The 20160-nt window shown below is 45.3% G+C and overlaps 2 protein-coding genes across 9 annotated transcripts in view; one reads left to right on the forward strand and one right to left on the reverse strand.

The window, feature by feature from the left end:
- LOC147010243 (protein Dr1-like) overlaps positions 1 to 20160 on the forward strand; it is a 182388-nt gene that overhangs the window by 159708 nt on the left and 2520 nt on the right. The window lies entirely within an intron of this gene.
- The window catches only part of LOC147010249 (acetylcholine receptor subunit delta-like), a 114212-nt gene continuing 110830 nt past the window's right edge, over positions 16779 to 20160 (reverse strand). For 5 of the 6 annotated variants that reach the window (XM_085862318.1, XM_085862320.1, XM_085862327.1 and 2 more), the window contains one exon: positions 16779 to 16930. In XM_085862318.1, coding sequence (XP_085718444.1) covers positions 16794 to 16930 — 137 coding nt within the window. In that variant the 3' untranslated portion in view covers positions 16779 to 16793. The remainder of the gene's footprint in view (positions 16931 to 20160) is intronic. The other variant, XM_085862325.1, reaches the window with a different exon arrangement.

Consider the following 20160-nt stretch of genomic DNA (forward strand, 5'->3'; position numbering starts at 1 on the left):
CTCAGACATACATTTACTGATGTTGTTCAAACTCTGCACACAGATAATGAATGATGGCTTACATATGTATGTCATATTTGAGTCCCCCGGACCCTGTATAGAATTGATTGATGAATTTTGTGTGGACAGTGGCGTGAAAACGGGAAAGCAGGAGGGGCCGAAAAACACCTCAATGGATAGGTTATGAGCTGTAGTTGTGCACCTTGACACTGGTTTTTTGACAGACATGAAGATGTGAGAAAAAAACGGTATTTTTAATCGCGCTAATCTATATATTAATACTGAAGGACCAATTTTGTTCTCCTCCTAGTGGTCGTGTCACGTTTTTCTCGGTACTGTGACCTGGACTGAAAGAAACTTCATACCTGTAAGAGTGCATCACACATAGTGGCAATAGTCAAACTTCAACTCTGAAGCAGAATAAACACTTTTCGTTTTACATTCGTTTACATGGCGACGTGTAACGTCACCACTGAGAGGCGTCAGGACGTCATGACATCATCGGTCATTCGCTGACGTCATCACGTCTGTCGTCGACAGACCGTCAGGGCTGAGAGGTGTAATTCCACTCCTCGAAAATAGCGTCTGCAATGTAAAACCCTCTTCTGCACATGCTGACTACCTCAGAATGTGAATTTGAGAAAAAATGTAACAAGAAATATTGTATCTCTATATTAATACTGAAGGACCAATTTTGTGCTCCTCCGAGCGGTCACGTCACGTTTTTCTCGGTACTGTGACTTGAGAAGTTTTGACACTGTGTTTGTACGTCAAAGTAGACACGTGCACAAATCAGGGGACTTCTTCACAAGGAGTAGTGTACACCAAAAATGTCATGTACACTACCAGATTTCGTGAGATGGAGGTTTTGTAGGCCTCGTTAGGTAAGGCCATGGAGTACATCGACTGGGATCCGGCTCTTACAAGAGCCGCCACTGGTTGTCATATTGGGCTCATGGAAAGGAATCCGTCTGTGACGGGGTTTCGGCTAGTATATTATATTGCGAGACACCAACCATGATGACGCTGCTAAACATCTACTCGCCTAGCAGCAGCACCTACCGCTGTGTATCTATTCATGGCGCCACCTGGTGGTCCTCGGGGACTCATGTTCAAAAGAACATACCCTTATATTTTTCGACATCAAATCAAAGATGGCCGATTGGTGGCCATTTTAGTTGTAAAATAAACCATTTTAGTTTGAGAAGAGGGGGCAAGGGGGAGATGAGAGGAGAAGATGGGGCAAGGGATAGAGGAGAAGAGAGGAGGGGGAAAGAGAGAGTAGGGGGAGTAGAGGGGGGCAAGGGAGAGAGGAGAGGAGAGGGGGCAAGGGGGAGAGAGGAGAGGAGAGGGGGCAAGGGGGAGAGAGGAGAGGGAAGAGGGGGGCAAGGGGGAGAGAAGAGGGGGAAAGGGAGAGAGGAGGGGAGAAGAGGGGGAAAGGGAGAGAGGAGGGGAGAAGAGGGGGCAATGGAGAGAGTAGGGGAGAAGAGGGGGCAAGGGAGAGTGAGGAGGGGAGAAGAGGGGGCAAGGGAGAGTGAGGAGGGGAGAAGAGGGGGCAAGGGAGAGAGAGGAGGGGAGAAGAGGGGCAAGGGAGAGAGAGGAGCAGAGAAGAGGGGCAAGGGAGAGAGAAGAGGGGCAAGGGAGAGAGAAGAGAGGAGGGGAGAAGAGGGGCAAGGAGGAGAGAGGCAAGGAGGAGAGGGGGAGAGAGAACGAGAGAACGGAATGCATGAAATATTAATTAAAGCAGCAAATATATTTCATCTCCTTCCACCCTACACAAAACTTCAACTTTGCACCATTTCTGAATGAAATCATTAACTTGAGAAATCTCTCGGTAAAAATAAAATTATATTTTAAGATGGGCACATGCAGAGCCTTTAAAGGCTGGCAAGGCACTGCATTCTTCTGAATTGACATCCAAAATCATTATTTTCCAAGTAATGTATATCCTTGGGTTTTGCTTCGGCAATTAGGAAATTTGCAACTTGAGATCCGACATTCTTATAAGATACAGGCATACAGTACACAAAATATTGGAAAGAAAAACACACCAAATTTCTGGAAAATACATTTCAAGAGTTGAAAAAGCGTAACCAGCCTTTGGCATCCAACATAAGCATGGAAAATGTTCTTGGAGTGACAGCAAAAACGACATTCATCAGATGACACAAGGTTCAGCCTTTTGAAAAACATGTTTGAAGGCAAGGGGTAGTGTGCGAGCCTCCACTGTATGTCTCTGGCACATTTAGACACAGGTGATGGAAACATGGAGGACCAGGCAAGAGATAATAGAACCCCTGCGGGCAGAATCTCTTTCCAGTGGGTGGTCAATTTGCAATTTGGGTTGGCAAAAATAACGACATTAAGACATTGCACTTTCAGAACGGTCTTTGTACAGGTTTGTAAAGGCTTTGAGGAAGGAGCGCTAGAAAAACAAAAGTCAGGGAAGTCAGGGTGTGTCATACTTGCATCTTAAGCACCATACAATGTAGGCCACGATAAATTAAAGTAATTGAACACTTTAACAATTGAACGTAGAAGTTGGCCAATTAACCAAGCTGACTTAACATGGCAAACTTCCAAAATATGATTCAGGGCCTGCCATCCAGAATAAGTATTGTCAAGTCCAGGGGGTTTAAACCCCACCTGGACGGATGGCAAAGCTTCTCCCTTGAAGGCTACAACCGAAACTCTGAAATTAATGTGTGCGCGTGAACGGGGCGTAATGGCGGAGAGGTGATCCACCCAGAAGGAGCACAGCATAGACACACTGCACCAGCACAGCACACTGCTACAGTTTCTTAAAAGGGATACATTTAATGAACATAAATTTATATTTACAATGGACAATAATTCAAAAGGGTAATGATAATAATAACGTAGATAAATCCTACAGTTGAGGCACCTCTCACATAGACTAAAATACAGCCAAAGGGAACACAAAATGAAAAGAAAAACCTTCCTTTTAACTATTCCTGCACTTAGCTTGGCCTAGAGATGATCCTTGTGGAACTCGAATGGAGGCGCTTCTCTCATCGCGGGACGAACGCACACTAGGCAATCCGCGAGCGGCACTCCACATCAACGCTCAAAGCCCCAATATAACAGCTTCGTGTGCTCTGATCGTCCTCACCAACCCGACCAAAATTAAAATGTCAGCGTCTTACTTCACCACGCGAGCCAAATTGCCTCAACATGAATTCAATGGCCGTGTTGACGTCGTCTGCATGCGCTCAATCTCCGCTCTCGCCTCTCCAAACAATGCACCTCATGCCTCCACTCTGATCACATCTCTCCACAAAATGCACAAGCTTACTGAGTCCGATGCCTCTCAAAATGTCTAGCCTACTGATCACGGCTCTCCCAAAATGTGCAAGCCAACTCCTTCCTCTTAAAATGCGCAACCTGCCTTCCTTTTACTTCGATCACACCAATATCTATCTTTCGCCTCCGGGGCGTGGCCTGCCCGCGCCAAACCCGAGAAGGTGGGGCTTCTCCTGCTCGGCTTGCTTCTGACATCACACCCATCACTCGTCCTTGGGGGTGTGACTTCGCTTGTTGTCAACCTTTGAAAACGGGGCTTTCTGCCTGTTTGTTGTGGTTTCAGCAGTGTTGGGCACAAAAGCGATAATCCGATAACAGATAATTATCGAAGTTAACTTTTTTTTAATCAGACTATTATCTGAAGTTAACTTCCATTTATCGTTATCGGACCAGTTCACTTCCGATAACTCGATTTTTTTAGTCCGATAATTTTTTTAGCACAGGTTCGACAGAAATCTAACGGTCTCTGTCAAGGCCGCCATGGACGACGAGGTCGAGAGAGCACTGAGGGTCGTGAGGTACCGGAACGACGACAACACCACCAGCTCCGACGACAGCAGCATGCATGACGACCTCTTCGCTGGGTGGACGGCCGTTGGCTCACGTACCAGTGTCAAGAAGAAGGCCAAGAAATTTGTTGACACCTGGCTGGACATTGATGGGAAGGAGGGCATGGTCGACTCTGACTTCATGGAGGAGGAGATCCTCACCAACCTCTTCCTGAAGTCCAACACCCCAATTCCATCCTCTGCTGCAGTGGAACGGCTATTCTCTCTCGGCAAGGACATCCTGAGGCCCAAGAGGTCAAGACTGTCAGCTGGGCCTAACTTTGAGAAGTTGGTCTTCCTCAAGGGCAACCAGCACATAGTGTCATAGACTCTAAAAAGACGCATAATGCTTATTTTGTTCTTGGGTTTAGCATAAATAAGCCTTTTCTATGGGTTTTGAAGCTTTTTCCTTGTTTTTTTGAATCTGTGTTAAAAATTAGTTATCGTTATCGGATTATCATTAACTTCCGATAACTTTGTATTATAGTTACCGGATTATCGTTATCGGACTTAAAAATTGGGGTTATCGGATTATCGTTATCGAAGTTAACGTTTTGGTTATCGGTGCCCAACACTGGGTTTCAGTGACGCGTTCCCCACCTTTATTGCCGATCTTGAAATATAAAAACATATGGTAAAATCACAGAGGGGTGATTATATACTGGGGAAGCTTATTCTTAAACACTAGCTAATGAACACAACACCACCCCCTCGTGTGGTGACGCATTGGGGTTATCGGATTATCGTTATCGAAGTTAACGTTTTGGTTATTAATGCCCAACACTGGGTTTCAGTGACGCGTTCCCCTCCTTTATTGCCGATCTTGAAATATAAAAACATATGGTAAAATCACAGAGGGGTGATTATAAACTGGGGAAGCTTATTCTTAAACACTAGCTAATGAACACATAGTCCGGGAGCCAACCTGTGTACGAGGCTGTTTTAGGGTTGGACCTTACAGCCTCTGCTATAAAATTTTACACCCCCAGGATGTTTAGATATATGTTTGCAGTTCATGAAAACCAATGTTGGCAATTCATAAGCTCTTGCGAAAAATTTTGGCGGCCGTTTTTGTTTGAGGAAGATTTGAAAAATTTGATAAAACAGCAATTGTCAATAAAATTTCTAAAAAAATTAAAAAATCACATTCATGAAAAATAAATGTGAACTAAATGTAAGAATTCAATCAGTGCATTGTAAAATGACAAAAAAAAATTGCCTTTGTGAAAGTAAACCTCGTAAAAGTACATAATTTTGTGAAAAATGCCTTAAAAATAACGTTTTTTGAAGATGGCCTTTAGAACTTTTCTCATCATAGGCAGATGCTGCATTAGAATACTAATTTCTCTTAATGTGATATGAACATGGTATCCATGGCTAATTAAAACAGCAAATTTGATTGAGTTCTATCAATTTTTAAAGAGAAAATTAACATTTTTGTCAACCAAAGTTCCCCCTACCCACAAAATCCTCTTACTCTATTGAACACAGTTCGGTTAAGGTTTGCTGGATCCAGGTTGGGTACTTCACAGTTCACTCTTCCAAAGGAAAATTCAATGGTGTTTGGAGTGACATGGCCCTGGAGCAGACATACAACAATGAAGGGAAGACATCTCTGTTCAAAGGCATATCTCAGGCACCAGCTGCTCGAGATAAATATGTGAAAACAGCACCATTTCTCACAGCTGTATCAGAGAACATAAAGTCTATGGCTAATCTAGGCCAACAGGAATCTACTCATCATGGAGAAACACATAAGCAGGCAACAGAAGAACATATGCATGTTGAGGAGATCAATAAAGTGATATGCCAGCAGATGATAAACCCATTCCAGTGTAACAACCAAGTGGTTCTGCTCAATAGAGCAACTGGTGAGAAGGCTGCTTCAAAAGACTTGGTCCATGCTCAAGCTAAGGGCATGGAAGCCATTATGAAAGCAGAAGAGGTGGTCTCTATTAAGATTGAACCACTGAAGCTGGTAACTTTCTCCTCACAGAAGAAATCAAAACCATCAAGGAAACAGAGTTTAATCAGGATCTATCAAGATGAGACTGCAACTACACGTGTGCTGTGTTTCTATCGAGATGCCGACCCAGTCACAAGACAGATTGCATTTTCCCATGAGTGGACAGACTATCCATCATCCCTGTTTGAGGTTGATCCACGCTTAGCACAGGGGTTTGTAATGCGCAAAGGCAACAAGTCTGATTTCGTGGCAGTGCTAATTGCTGAAGCTGAGCAGGATGTTGTTTTACAGCTGCCATCATTACCACAGAGTGACCTATACACAGTTTATCTGGTAGACACAATGGCATTTGTAAATAAATACCAAAAAATGGGTGCGAAAACATTTGGTGAACTTCCCCAGCTGTATCTTCGCAAGCAGGTGTATCCTGCAGTTGAAACCTGAAATGTGCAACTGTGTCAACATCATTGGTGATCAGTATGATTTTGATGATAGCCATACTTTGAAGGGTGATGAGCAGCAGAGGAGAAACCAGACAGACCAGGCAAGACAATTCTCACCATCCAAGAGTCTAGAAATTCCGGACTGGAATTTACTCATGAAGAATCCAAGAAATAAAGGAAATCTTCAGAACTTCATTGGCACTTCCCTTTGTGAGAGTCCTGAAGCTATTCCGGATGGAGTGACCATCATTCTTGGTAGTATGATGGAAAACAAAGGTCACACTCTTTCCATCACATCAGCATCAAGTTCAGTTCTGGACTTACCTTGTGAAGAACATGAAGAGGCAGACACAAGGATTATTGCTCATCTTGCGTATTGTGTGGAATATCTTGATCACCATCGAGCTGTTGTGCATGCAACAGATACAGACATAATTATGCTGTGTATATATCACTTCTGCTGCTTGAACACATTGCAAGAACTCTGGATACAACGGCAGAATCAATACCTACCTATTCATGAGCTGGTAGAAGTGTTGAGCAAGAAGTACCAGAAAATCCTCTTGATGTCGCAGCTACACTTCTGTGCACATATGTGTTGTGTGGATGTGACACAGTGAGCTACCCATTCAGAAGGGGAAAAGAAGAGGTCAGGTCAGGTATGGGAGCATGTGCCAGAGCAGCGCGTCGCTGCGTCCACTTTCCGCCGGTACTCCAGGGGCCTCCGTCTGGCCATCCCCCAGGCAGATGCCAGGCCCATCCCCATCTCCTTGAGATGATGGTCAACCTGCTGCAACCATGAGGCACGTGGTCGGCCCACTGGCCTCCTCCACTCATGAGACTCCCTCGCTGAGAGAATCTGGTGAGCAGGATCAGCGTCAGGAAAACGAGCCACATGTCCATACAGCCGCAGCTGACGCTCACGGACTATGCAGGTAACAAATCTCATCCGAGTCTCTCTCAGCAACCGCTCGTTGGACACAAAATCTGACCAGCGATAGCCAAGGATTCTCCGAAGAGACCTGGTACCAAAGGAATTAAGTCTCCGTCTCAGATCCTTGGTCAAAGTCCAAGTCTCGCACCCATAGAGCAAGACTGGAAGTACCAAGGACCTGAAGACTCGGACTTTCGTCCTCCCGCACAGGTACCGGCAGCGCCACACCCCATGATCCAGTGAATCCATGACTCCCCAGGCCCGACCCAGACGTCTATTGACCTCCGGCTCACAACCTGCGGAGACATGAATATCACTGCCAAGGTAAGTGAATCTCTCCACGACCTCAACATCCTCACCACAAACAGACACAGACAGGACAGCAGCATCCAAGATGTCACCGAAAGCCTGGATCTTAGTTTTGACCCAAGAAATCCGTAATCCCAATGGCTCCGACTCCTCATTCAGCACCTCGAGGGCCCCCAAGAGGATGTCTAAAGTCTCCGCAAAGATGACTGCATCATCTGCAAAATCAAGGTCTGAGATCTTGGCATTGCCAAACGATGCACCGCAACTTGATCTCTCCGACATCCTCCCTAAAATCCAGTCCATACAAGTGCTGAAAAGTGTGGGGGCAAGTACACATCCCTGACGAACTCCAGTAACAACTGGAAATAAGTCAGAGATGGTACCACCACACTTCACAGCACTCTCAGTACCAGAGTAGAGTTCAGACATCAGATCGATCAGTTTCGGTGGCACCCCACGAAGACCAAGAATCCTCCAGAGGACATCCCGATTCACTGAATCGAACGCTTTACAGAGATCAACATAGGCTGCAAGCAGCCCCTGCCGAAACTCTCGTCTGTGTTCGGTGAGGACATGAAGTGCAAGGATACGGTCAATCGTTGACCTCTTTGGTGTAAAGCCTGACTGCTCTGGACGCTGGTGCTCAAGCAGATGGTGGCAAACCCTATCAAGAATTATCCGAGCAAAGACCTTGCCCGGCACTGAGAGCAGCGTCACCCCTCGGTAGTTTTTGCAGTCTTGGCGATCACCCTTCCCTTTCCAGAGAGGGACAACAAGGCCCCTCTTCCAGTCAGTTGGGATGATGCCTGTGTTCCTGTGAAAAGAAGAGCGGCACAGGTTTCTCTGGGACTGATAGGAAACCTTCCCCACCTTGTTGATTTTGGAAGAGATAGTGAAATGGCAGCAACAGAATGTGTCATTGATGAGGCCAGAGTATACTGGACTGCTCTGCATGGCCAAAAATGGTTCAGCTGTTTGGATACCCTCAGGCAGCATATGTTTGTCTCTTCAAAATTAGACCTTAGGTCACTGCCAGCAACAGAAGATGCGTTTTACTTCCTTGTTTTAAGAGCATTGTATCAATTGCTTCTGTATAGACGTGCACATCTCAGTGACCGAGCACTTCCCCCAGCCACAACATTTGGCAGAACCCTTATCAATGGAAAACTGGTCCCAATTCTCATGTCTAAGCCAGCCAAGCCGAACATAGACAAAACGGTGTCTTGCATGTGCAAATTATCCAAATGTCTGAAACGATGTTCATGCAAAAAGGCTGCTGTGCCTTGCTGAGTGACATGCATATGCCTTGGTCAGAGAGGTTCATGTGGTGGAGTTGTTTCAGAGAGTGACTCTTCCTCTGAAGAGGATGTTTCATGTCACAATATTGTGTTAATCCATTTCTAATTTTATCTTCCTTAAAATCATGGCATGTAAAAGTATGTTCTTGTTCCTGACCCCATTGATAGTCAAGCATTTCTGAGTTACATAAATCTTTTGTTGTTTGACATATAACCTTGTCAATTGAAGGTAGGTTAAATCTACACCAATTGTGATATAGGAAATGAACTCCTCTTTAATATGAGGGGTCATTTGTGTATATAGGTTTAGTGGTTATGATTTTAGGACAATATGAATTACCCCTACCCCCATCCTACATCTTTGCTTTTGCCAACATTTTGTTATCAGAGGGGGCTCGCAAAAGTGTTGACTGTGTTGTTGCGCAAGAGTTTCACCATTGCCAACATTGGTTTTCATATACTCAAAGGGTGTCTCTTTATGAAAATCAACACAAAAATTTTATAGCAGACCGGGCAATTTTTTTTTTATTTTGATCGGTTGGCTCCCGGACTAACAACACCACCCCCTCGTGTGGTGACGCATTGGGGTTATCGGATTATCGTTATCGAAATTAACGTTTTGGTTATCGGTGCCCAACACTGGGTTTCAGTGATGCGTTCCCCACCTTTATTGCCGATCTTGAAATATAAAAACATATGGTAAAATCACAGAGGGGTGACTATATACTGTGGAAGCTTATTCTTAAACACTAGCTAATGAACACAACACCACCCCCTCGTGTGGTGACGCATAACACTGAAGCTCACAGGTTCTATACTTGGTTACATCGAGATGCCTCCTTCATGTCCACGGACCAAGCAACTCTACACAATGCTATATTCCCTATTATATTCTTCCACTTACCCCAACAATCATAACAGTATGATTAACAAAGTCCCTGACAAGGAAGAAACCAGATTCAATGAAAGATTGAATTGGGGACCTACTTTGGCAGTCATGAAGGAACAGGCTATTGTTAAAAAACAGTGTCACACAGAAGATTACAAAATTGATACGAATCCTTGTTTCATCCTGGAATGAGACACTGGCTGGCATTCAGGAGACTTTGATAAAAGGAGGGCAGCAATGAGGTGTCGATTCGCTGCATGTCAAGTAGAAAGAGCTCAGGGCCACAACTGAGCTTACCGGCTTGTTGCAGCAAGCAAGAAGCCAGGGGCCGCCAATACAGGACTTCCTTGTACAGAAGTTGACGCAAGGTGGTCAGCCGAAAGGACAGTGTTTTGCTGGTAATGTCCACGAGCCCTTGATCCCCTTTTACTGGGAGGAAACTTTGAAGATCTGCTTGAAGCATGCCATTCCAGAAAAAATCCACATGGATTCGCTGCATATTAATGATTGGCATAGGATGACTGTCTTAAATCCCCCCAAATCACTAGAGTTTGGAAGCAGCTAAGTTGCTCATTATCAGCACTCTACCTCTATAATATAGGATACTGGACAATCTTTTCCAACAATTAAGAGTGTGAGATATGATAAACCAGCTGATCCCAGTTCTTTAAAGAGAAGGTCTCATTCCCAAGAAACTCCCCAAGATGCTTAACACCATCATATCTCCACTGCAAGGCTTTAGGCAGAGAAGGTGTGATAAATAACCCTGAAGGATCAAGACACAAGGCTTTACTCTTTCTCCAATGAACAGTTGCAGAAGATGCCAGATTAAATTCATGTAGAGCACTTGTAAGGACAGCAATGTCAGACTGAGTGTTGGCAATCATACACAGATCATCAGCATACGCAAGCACCTCAACAGGATTAACAAGAGGCGCCACCGAAAAACCAGAAAGCTTTTTTCGTAAATGAATTTGCAAGGGTTCAATAGAAAGGGAGTACAGGCACTCAGAGAGAGGGCAACTTTGTCTAATACCTCCCTGAACTGGAAAAGGTGAACACAAACTGTTATTGATGTTCACTAAACTGAAATTGTTGTGAGACAGCAATTCAATACAAGAAATAAAGAAAGAACCAATAAAACCCAAACCCCTTCAAAACTTCAAATAAATATAAATGGTCAACACTGTCGAAAGCCTTTTGTTGGTCGAGAAAGATCAGGCCTGTATTAACATTCTGACAATGACAAATCAAAATCAAATCACAAAAATAAATTTTTTTTTATTCAATATCGATCTACCGGGAATGCAATAAGACTGGACAGGAAATACAATATGTCCAATTAAAGTCTTTAAGCGATTGGCAAATAACTTGGACAGGATTTCATAGTCGACACAAAGTAGAGAGATTGGGCCCCAGTTCTCAACAAGTTGAAGGTCTATTTTTAGGAATCAATGAAATGATAGCATGCCGACAGCTCAATGGAAGTTCACCACTCTGTATACTTTCTATCAAGAAATATGATAAATAGACATGGTCCCAGCAGATCCCAGAAGGTGCTATATAATTCGACTGGCAACCCAGTTGTGAGCCTGTGAATACCAAACAATACCAGGTGCCCTGTTGGTGGGCAAGGTTTTTACAACACCAGCAAGTTCATATAATGTTATTGCACCCTCAACAGTCAAGTTCTGGGCTTCAGTAAGTGTAGGTAATGAATCGGTAAATGAATGTATATGACTTCGGGAAGTGGGCTTGGAGAAGTAGAGGTGAGAAAAGAAATTTTTAACTAAGTTGAATGTCACTCAGCTTGGTCAAAATCAGTAGTCAAAAGCAGTCAGTCGAACGCAAGGACAATATTTGCTTATGGTTTTTTGAGGCAGTTTCTCGCTTAAAGAAGAGTCTGCTCGGAGTATTCAGTTGTAAGTGAACCATTCTCATCCAAAGGAGTGCACCACCTTTTGCATGCTCAGCTAATAATTCATTCAAAAGTGCTTTCTGTTTGTACAACATTTGTTGCTGCCCATTATTATTTGAAGAGGACACCTTGTTTTGCAAGTGAAGAATTTGTGTCTTCACCTGGTCTATGTCGATGTTACGATCCCAAGTACTGCCAAGAAATTTTTTGACAAAAAACTCCAATTTGAGCTTTAACGTTGTCCCACCACTGACGTAAACAAGAGAACTCCTGATCCATTGTGATCTAATGTGCCCAACAGGTCCTCAAAGAAGAAACAGAATTTGTTTTGAAGGAGTGCTGTGTTGAACTTCCAATAAGGTCTCACCACCTTAACAAACGGCAATTGAAACCCGCATAACAACTACATGGTGATCAGAAAACCCAAATGGGAGAATAGAGGTGTTAAAGATGAGGTTAAGGAAATGATCGGAAACAGAATTTATCAAGTCAAGCTAGAGACACTAAATTGTTAGAGCAGTGACACAAAGTAAATTGTTGCTGCGTCAGATGTTGCAATCTCTAAATGTCAGTCAACTTGAATCTTGAGATGGAGTGAACGAGAGATCCTGTGCTGGCTACATGCGGCTCAGCTCCATTCCAATCAAGGGATGGGTTTAGTGTGCAATTAAAATTTCTAAGATATAGGAAGTGGTCAGGAGGAACACCAGCAAGATACAAATCAAGACAGCCAAAACGAGGAAGACCTTTCAGCATCTGTGCTTTGGTGCATATACCTTGATGATAGTAAAAAGGTGTTGACCAATGGAGAAGGTCAGGGAAGGATTCCTTTCACAATTTCTTTTAAGGAAACTAAAGTTAAAGGAAGAGTTTGCCGATAAAAGATAGCTATCCGAGCAATGGACTTGAAAGATTACTGAAAAACCAATGTCCTTTAAGAAACGATTCCTACTCAACTCAGTTGAAGAATCAACAGTCAAGTGAGTTTCTTGTAGGAGTAAGATATCAACCTTGTTACACTCAACTAGCCATTTAACTTGCATTTATGGAGAGATGTGCAACCACCATTGACATTTAGGCTAGCAATGTATATTTTCATTGATAAAGGGTCGCTGGTAAAGATTACATCAGCCATGATCTTTGAGTTGGTTCCAAACGTAACGCAGAAATTTTCTTAGCCGGTGACGTTGAGGGTCTGCAACATGATATCTATCAGGTCGAGAAATCATTATTTGAGCCATTTTAATAAAATCTTCTAGAATTGGAAAATGGTCTTTAATTTTGATCCCCTTTTCCCAAAAGCTTTTGTGCAGGAAGGCATGAGCAGCATTCAGAGAAACTGAGGAATCAACTTCAGGGTTTTGAGAAGGAATATCGCTGCGAGCATCACTTAAGGCTGAGACAAGAGAGGATGTCCCATCAGACTCATATCGCATGCTGTCTACCACAAGCCCCTGCTGTTCTTCAGCAGTAATTTGATCAGATGCCACAGGTGCGCCCACCTTCATCGCAATCGATGTGTACATCAGGTCAGGTATGGGAGCATGTGCCAGAACAGCGCGTCGCTGCGTACACTTTCCGTCGGTACTCCAGGGGCCTCCGTCTGGCCATCCCCCAGGCAGATGCCAGGCCCATCCCCATCTCCTTGAGATGGTGGTCAACCTGCTGCAACCATGAAGCACGTGGTCGGCCCACTGGCCTCCTCCACTCATGAGACTCCCTCGCTGAGAGAATCTGGTGAGCAGGATCAGCATCAGGAAAATGAGCCACATGTCCATACAGCCGCAACTGACGCTCACGGACTATGCAGGTAACAAATCTCATCCGAGTCTCTCTCAGCAACCGCTCGTTGGACACAAAATCCGACCAGCGATAGCCAAGGATTCTCCGAAGACACCTGGTACCAAAGGAATTAAGTCTCCGTCTCAGATCCTTGGTCAGAGTCCAAGTCTCGCACCCATAGAGCAAGACTGGAAGTACCAAGGACCTGAAGACTCGTACTTTCGTCCTATCGCACAGGTACCGGCAGCGCCACACCCCATGATCCAGTGAATCCATGACTCCCCAGGCCCGACCCAGACGTCTATTGACCTCTGACTCGCAGCCAGCAGAGACATGAATATCACTGCCAAGGTAAGTGAATCTCTCCACGACCTCAACATCCTCACCACAAACAGACACAGACAGGACAGCAGCATCCAAGATGTCACCGAAAGCCTGGATCTTAGTTTTGACCCAAGAAACCCGTAATCCCAGCGGCTCCGACTCTTCATTCAGCAAGAGTGTACATCCGTTGTGTCAATTTTAACTGTAGCAACTGTACTTAGGGGGTGGGGTAGTTTCATCAAGTTTATTGAGCACACTGGGAACAACAGTTTCACGTGTAATAGTAACGAGGGTACAAGGCTGCTCGGGAGACGAGTCCGTGAAAATGGGTTTATGTAATTTTTCAACAGGTGCTGTGACAGCTTGCGCATAAGAGAGAGGCCTTTTCGGTTCCACCGGACTATTTATTTTGTCAATTACACATTTCTTTGATTTATTCTGGGTAACAACAGTGAAACCAGCATCAGCATAATTTGTCTCTGCTGGATGGGAATTTTGTGAAGGAAGAGGTCTCTCTCCTTCAGCTGAAGGAAGAGATTGTCGTCCCTCAGCCGAAGGAAGAGATTCTTGCCCTTCAGGTGAAGGAAGAGGCTCCAGTCGTTCAGGTAGCACAGTGCTCTCATTGGATGCTGAATTGGCCTCTCGGGGATTACCTGGGCAATCCCTTCGCAGATGTCCGTGCTGATTCCAGGCGTAACACGTGAACACCTGTGTTGCGTACATTTGATAATTGTAATTATCATGTTTAATTGTGAATCTAACATCAAGATCACGTTGGTTCTCATTCAAAACCATGAAGAGTTGACATCTGAAGGAATAAATGTGTTTGAAGCAATAATCGCGGCACCGTAAGGGAACCATTGAAATGCGAGACAAGACTGTACTAAAAGGACAAGTTCTATTTTTTTTCATTCTCCACTTAGGCCTTAGTTATTTTATAACTTGGTTTACGGATCCGCCGATGGTATATTTGTCGAAATGAAATATAAATATAAAACACATTTTTAGCCTTTTATATTTTTACATTTTCCGCCGAAGGTGCAAAAGTTTCAAAACCCGAAATGTAAACGTCGGGATTTATTTTCAAAATATAATTTCGTGCATGCTCGCCAAAATGCCGAGTCACCTTTAACCGAGCTGCGCAGTCGAGCTGCGCAGTCGTCTTCGGTCATGGCGTCTCAGCAGTGGCCTGCGTGGTTCAGATTGACTGTTGTTTCTGGGGCGAAAGTGATTGTTTTTTTTTTTTTTTGTTTGTTTTTCCTATACCTTGTCGAGGCTCGTGTGAGAGCTAACACAACGCACATCATGGGGGACATGAGACAAGAGAGGAGGGAGTGGGAAGGACAAAACAGTGGGGAACAGAGACATTAGGAGATCTGTGGAAGGGAGAGGTATGGGACGGGGAACATGGGGAATAGAAGATGGACATTACAGGGACTTTCAGGAAGGAAAGCAGGGAATTTGAAGGAAGTGGGCTTGGGTGGATTATCGGGGGTAGAAAAGACCGAGGATTTGGATGGGGGATGATAAGAGGTGGTGGTGAACAGCTGTTTTGAAGGCCTGGAGGGAAGAATGGGAATGAATAGAGTGAGGGAGTTTATTCCAAAGGTGGGGAAAAAGAGGAATGAAAGAGTGAAGGTGAGCAGTGATTCTTGATTTTGGTAGTTTTACCAGAAGGGGGTTGTTGGTGGACCTTGAGCGTCCTGCGGAAATGTGGTGGGGACAAATCGCAGAGAGAGCTGGGGGGCGAGGCTGGAGAGGAGACAGTAGAAGACAGAAAGACAACCGACCAACCTGCGGTGAATGAGTGAGAGGCCCAAAGACTCAGCCTCATTGCGGGAGATGCCAATGATCCGAAATGCCTTGGTTTCTACAGCGTGAAGCCGAGAAAGGTGGGAGGCCGGAGCGCCAGCCCAGACTGGAAAGCAGTACTCCATCAGGCTGCGGACAAAAGCTTTGGAAGTGGTCAGGAGCTCAGGTGGGCCGAGGAAGGACTTTGCACGACAGAGGATTCCCAATCGGCGACTGGCTTTGGAGGCGAGGTTTGAAATGTGGCTTTCCCAGGAAAGGTCATGGCAGATAGTGAGACCCAGAAGCTTGAAAGAAAGGACTTCTTCCAGAGGATTGTTGAGAAAGTGGATGGGGGGGGGTATTCTAAACAGTCCTTTTGGAGAGACATAGTGAGAGTGTGAGATTTGTCCAGATTGAAAGACATGTTCCACGTGTTGGACCAGTTTGTGATTTTATCAAGATCTGCAGTGAGCGAAGAAGCTGCTGCTTGCCGGTCTGAGGGATGACCGATGGTCTGGCAGAGGGTGGAGTCATCAGCAAATAGGTATAGAGGATTTTCCAGAGAGTCGGAGAGATCATTGATGAAAACCAGAAAAAGAACAGGGCCCAGAACGCTACCTTGAGGAACTCCAGCCTGGACAGGAAGAGGGGATGAAAGAACTCTATTTAGGGCCACACGGTGACTGCGACAGGAGAGGAAGTCTGCGAGCCATGAGTTGTTAAGAAGTATGTCAGCGGTATAAATTTGAGTGACTGTATTGATGATTTATTGACGCAACATCTTGACGACGAATATTCTGGCCGAACTATTGCATCAATTCAGTGCAGCAGCAGGGATGATTCGCACGCTACTCTCGATCGTGCCGATTTTGTTTCCATCGAAAGTTGTACACCGCTGTTCGTATTGAAAGATTTCGGTGCCAAGTACATCAAAGTTTCCCTGCGAGATGCTGATATTCAGCCTTCAACCGACCAGAAATCAGTCTTTGATGTGCTCATGGGGATGGGGAGACAGTACGATCAGATGCCCACTGAAAACTAAGCTGGTTATGGCTCTGATTGACCGTTTTGAGCGTGTTGACTCTGAGTAGACACCTTTTTAAAATCATATCCAGCACTATGCACTGGTGTGCACGCACACATCTACGACTTGAACAGTAATTTTCTCAGCATTGTTTCCATTTGTTTGATGATCCAACAGGTTCCTGTAAGAAAAACATGCCAGACTATATTGTAAAAACAAGTTTTAATCCTTCTTTATTGTTTTTCACATCATATGATACAGTGAACAATGGCATCCTGCATTTGAATGGTTTTCCATCTTCAATGTTTTCTTAGATCCTCCTGGTCCAGGATGTATATGTATCCCCCCCCCCACCTCCCCTTGTCTTTTCCATGGAACATCTGAAAAAAAAATGATAAAAATATATAATTTCTAAAAATTGAAATTATATTTATATTTATATTTCGACCTACCGACCCTACATTTTAGCTGAAGAACTGCGTAAACCAAGTTATAAAATAACTAAGGTCTTTGGGTAGAATGTTGGAAACGATAACTTTTACTGATGGAGAAGCTGGAATGAAAATGTCGGGCTCTGGATAAGCCCGATTCCACCACAATCGCCACCACACTTTCTTGCAGAACAAAAACAACAACTTTCTTGTTCATTCTCGATGCTGCGAGGACATTCACAGTGCCGATAATTCCACCAACGGCAATAATAATCGCTTTGACCGCCACGTGGGATGCACGTGAGGCCATGCTCCCGACAACGAGCTGAATACGGTGCCACGAGAACGAACGCTCGTCATATCGGCCATGCTAAAAACAGCAACGGTAGAGGGAAATGTAAATAATTAAAAACAGTTCTTCGCACGGTAAACAAAGCTATAAGAACATGTGGAAACAATGGGAAGAAAATAGCTCACCATCCCACCCATGCTCTCTGTCTGTCTCTGTCTCTGTATCTCTTTTGACATGATGAAGGGAAGATAACTTAAGGAGAAGTTTAAGCACAAGGGGAATGAAACACGGAGCATAACAATATGAAACTAACAAAAAAGGGGGGGGGGCGAAAATGATGTGAGAGGGGATAAAACAGGTCAAGTCAGGTATGGGAGCATGCGCCGGAGCAGGACATCACTGTGTCCACTTTCCGCCGGCACTCCAGTGGGCTCCGTCTGGCCATCCCCCAGGCAGATAACTGGCCCATCCCCATCTATTTGAGCTGCTGATCAACTTGCTGCAACCACGAGGCACGTGGTCGGGCCATTGGCCTCCTCCACTCACGAGGCTCCCTCGCTGAGAGAATCTGATTAGCAGGATCAGCATCAGGAAAACGACCCACATGTCCATACAGCCGCAGCTGACACTCACGGTCTATGCAGGCAACAAATTTGAGTCTCTCTCAGCAACCACTCGTTGGACACAAAGTCTGACCAGCGACAGCCAAGGATTCAATGAAGAGACCTGGTACCAAAGGAATTAAGTCTCTGTCTTGCTCTACAGATGTGAGACTTGGACTCTGACCAGGCAGCTGAGACTGGATGCAACAAGGACCTGAAGACTCGGACTTTTGTCCTCTTACACAGGTACCGACAGCACCACACCCCATGATCCAGTGAATCCATGACTCCCCAGGCCCGACCCAGACGTCTATTGACCTCTGGCTCACAGCCAGTGGAGACATGAATATCACTGCCAAGGTAAGTGAATCTCTCTGTGACCTCAACATCCTCACCACAAATAGATATAGACAAGATAGCAGCATCCAAGATGACATTGAAAGCCCAGATGTTAGTGTGACTCGGCAAACCCGTAATCCCAGCGGCTCTGACTCCTCATTCAGCACCTCGATGGCCCCCAAAAGGATATCCAGTCTCCGCAAAGATGACTGCATTGTCTACGAAATCAAGGTCAGAGATTTTGACATTCCCAAACAATGCACCGCAGCTTGATCTCTCCGACATCCTCCCCAGAATCCAGTCCATACAAGTGCTGAAAAGTGTGGGGGGTGGGGGGCAGTGCACACCCCAGACAAACTCCAGTAACAACGAGAAATCAGTCAGAGATGGAAACACCACATCTCACAGCATTCTCATTACCAGAGTATAGTTCAGATATCAGATTGATCGGTTTTGGTGGCACCCCAAGATGACCAAGAAACCTCCAGAGGGCATCCCGATTCACTGAATTTTATGCTTTGCAGAGATCAACATAGGCTGCAAGCATCCCCTGCCCAAACTCTCATCTGTGTTCGTTGAGGACCCGAAGAGCAAGGATAAGGTCATTCGTTGACCTCTTTGGTGAAAAGTCTGATTGCTCTGGGCACTGGTGCTCAAGCAGATGGTGGTGAACCCTTTCAATAATTCGAGCAAAGACCTTGCGCAGCACTGAGAGCAGCGTCACCCCTTAGTAGATGTTGCAGTCCTGGCAATCACCCTTCCTTTTTCAGAGAGGGACAACAAAGCCCCTCTTCCAGTCAGTTGGAATGATGATTGTGTTCCAGGCAGAGCACAGACCTGCATGCAACAACATGAGTACAGCATTTCCACCAGTCTTGAGAAGATAAACATGGATGCCACAGATCCCAGGAGCTTTAACCGATTTCAACAGGTTCAGCGCAGCCTGTGTTTCCACAAACAAAGGTGGATCACAGTTGATTGGCGGGCCAGCAATTGGGATAGTAAAACCCCTGACATCCAACTCAGCAGCTGGTTGATCAACCTGGTACAGCCGCTCAAAGTAACCGGCCCAGCGGGGCTTCACTTCAGACTCCTCTGTCAAGAGCCTACCACTCTCTGCTCGAACTGCAGTGCTCCGAGGGATGGGCTTGGATGAACGCAATGCGCGATTTCCCCTGTAAGCAGGATGAGAATCACTTGAATACAGGTGATGCTCTACGCCCTTACAGACAGATTCCTCGCACATAGGCCTCCTTGTCCACTCTCAGCGCACGTCCAGTTTTACGCCTCAAGTCCTTGAACAGCTCAGCTCTGCCATTAAGCCTGTCCCTGCGAATCTGGTCAATGGTATCCAGTGTCCCTTGAGAGACAAAATTCTTCTTCACCCAATGGTGAGTTCCATGACATCCAACAGCAGCATCAAGAATGGTGGTCTTGAAAGCACTCCACAACTCTTCAGGATTTTCCAAAGTATCCAGACCCCCCAAACCCCGTTCAGCTTTTTCGTAAACTCCTCAGTTGCCCTCTCATCCTTGAGCTTGCCAACATCCAACCAAAGCTTGGATGGTATCATTCTCTCAGATTTAATCTGCAACTTCAGAGTTGCTACAAGCCTGTGGTCATTAATGAGGAACTGAGCACTCCGGTAGACCCTGCAGTTCTGGATCATCCTCCAGTGGCCATCAACGAGCACATGGTCAATCTCCTTTGCCACACTACCAGCGTTGGAATACCAATTCCAGCGATGAGCCTGTGGGTGCTGAAACCATGAACCAGCCACCCTAAGTCCAGGACTTCTTGCAAACTCAGGGAACTTAGTGCTATTCTGGTTCACAGTTCCAGAACCATGGGGACCAACACCTGTCTCAGCCATCCCTATCAGTGCCAGTCTGTGGATTGAAATCCCCCAAGACGAGAAGAATATCTTACCTGGAGGACTGCTCAAC

This window comes from Eptatretus burgeri, chromosome 17 (genome assembly GCF_056783735.1).
Source record: "Eptatretus burgeri isolate ZD-2024b chromosome 17, Ebu_testis_v1, whole genome shotgun sequence".
In the NCBI taxonomy this organism is placed as follows: domain Eukaryota; kingdom Metazoa; phylum Chordata; class Myxini; order Myxiniformes; family Myxinidae; genus Eptatretus; species Eptatretus burgeri.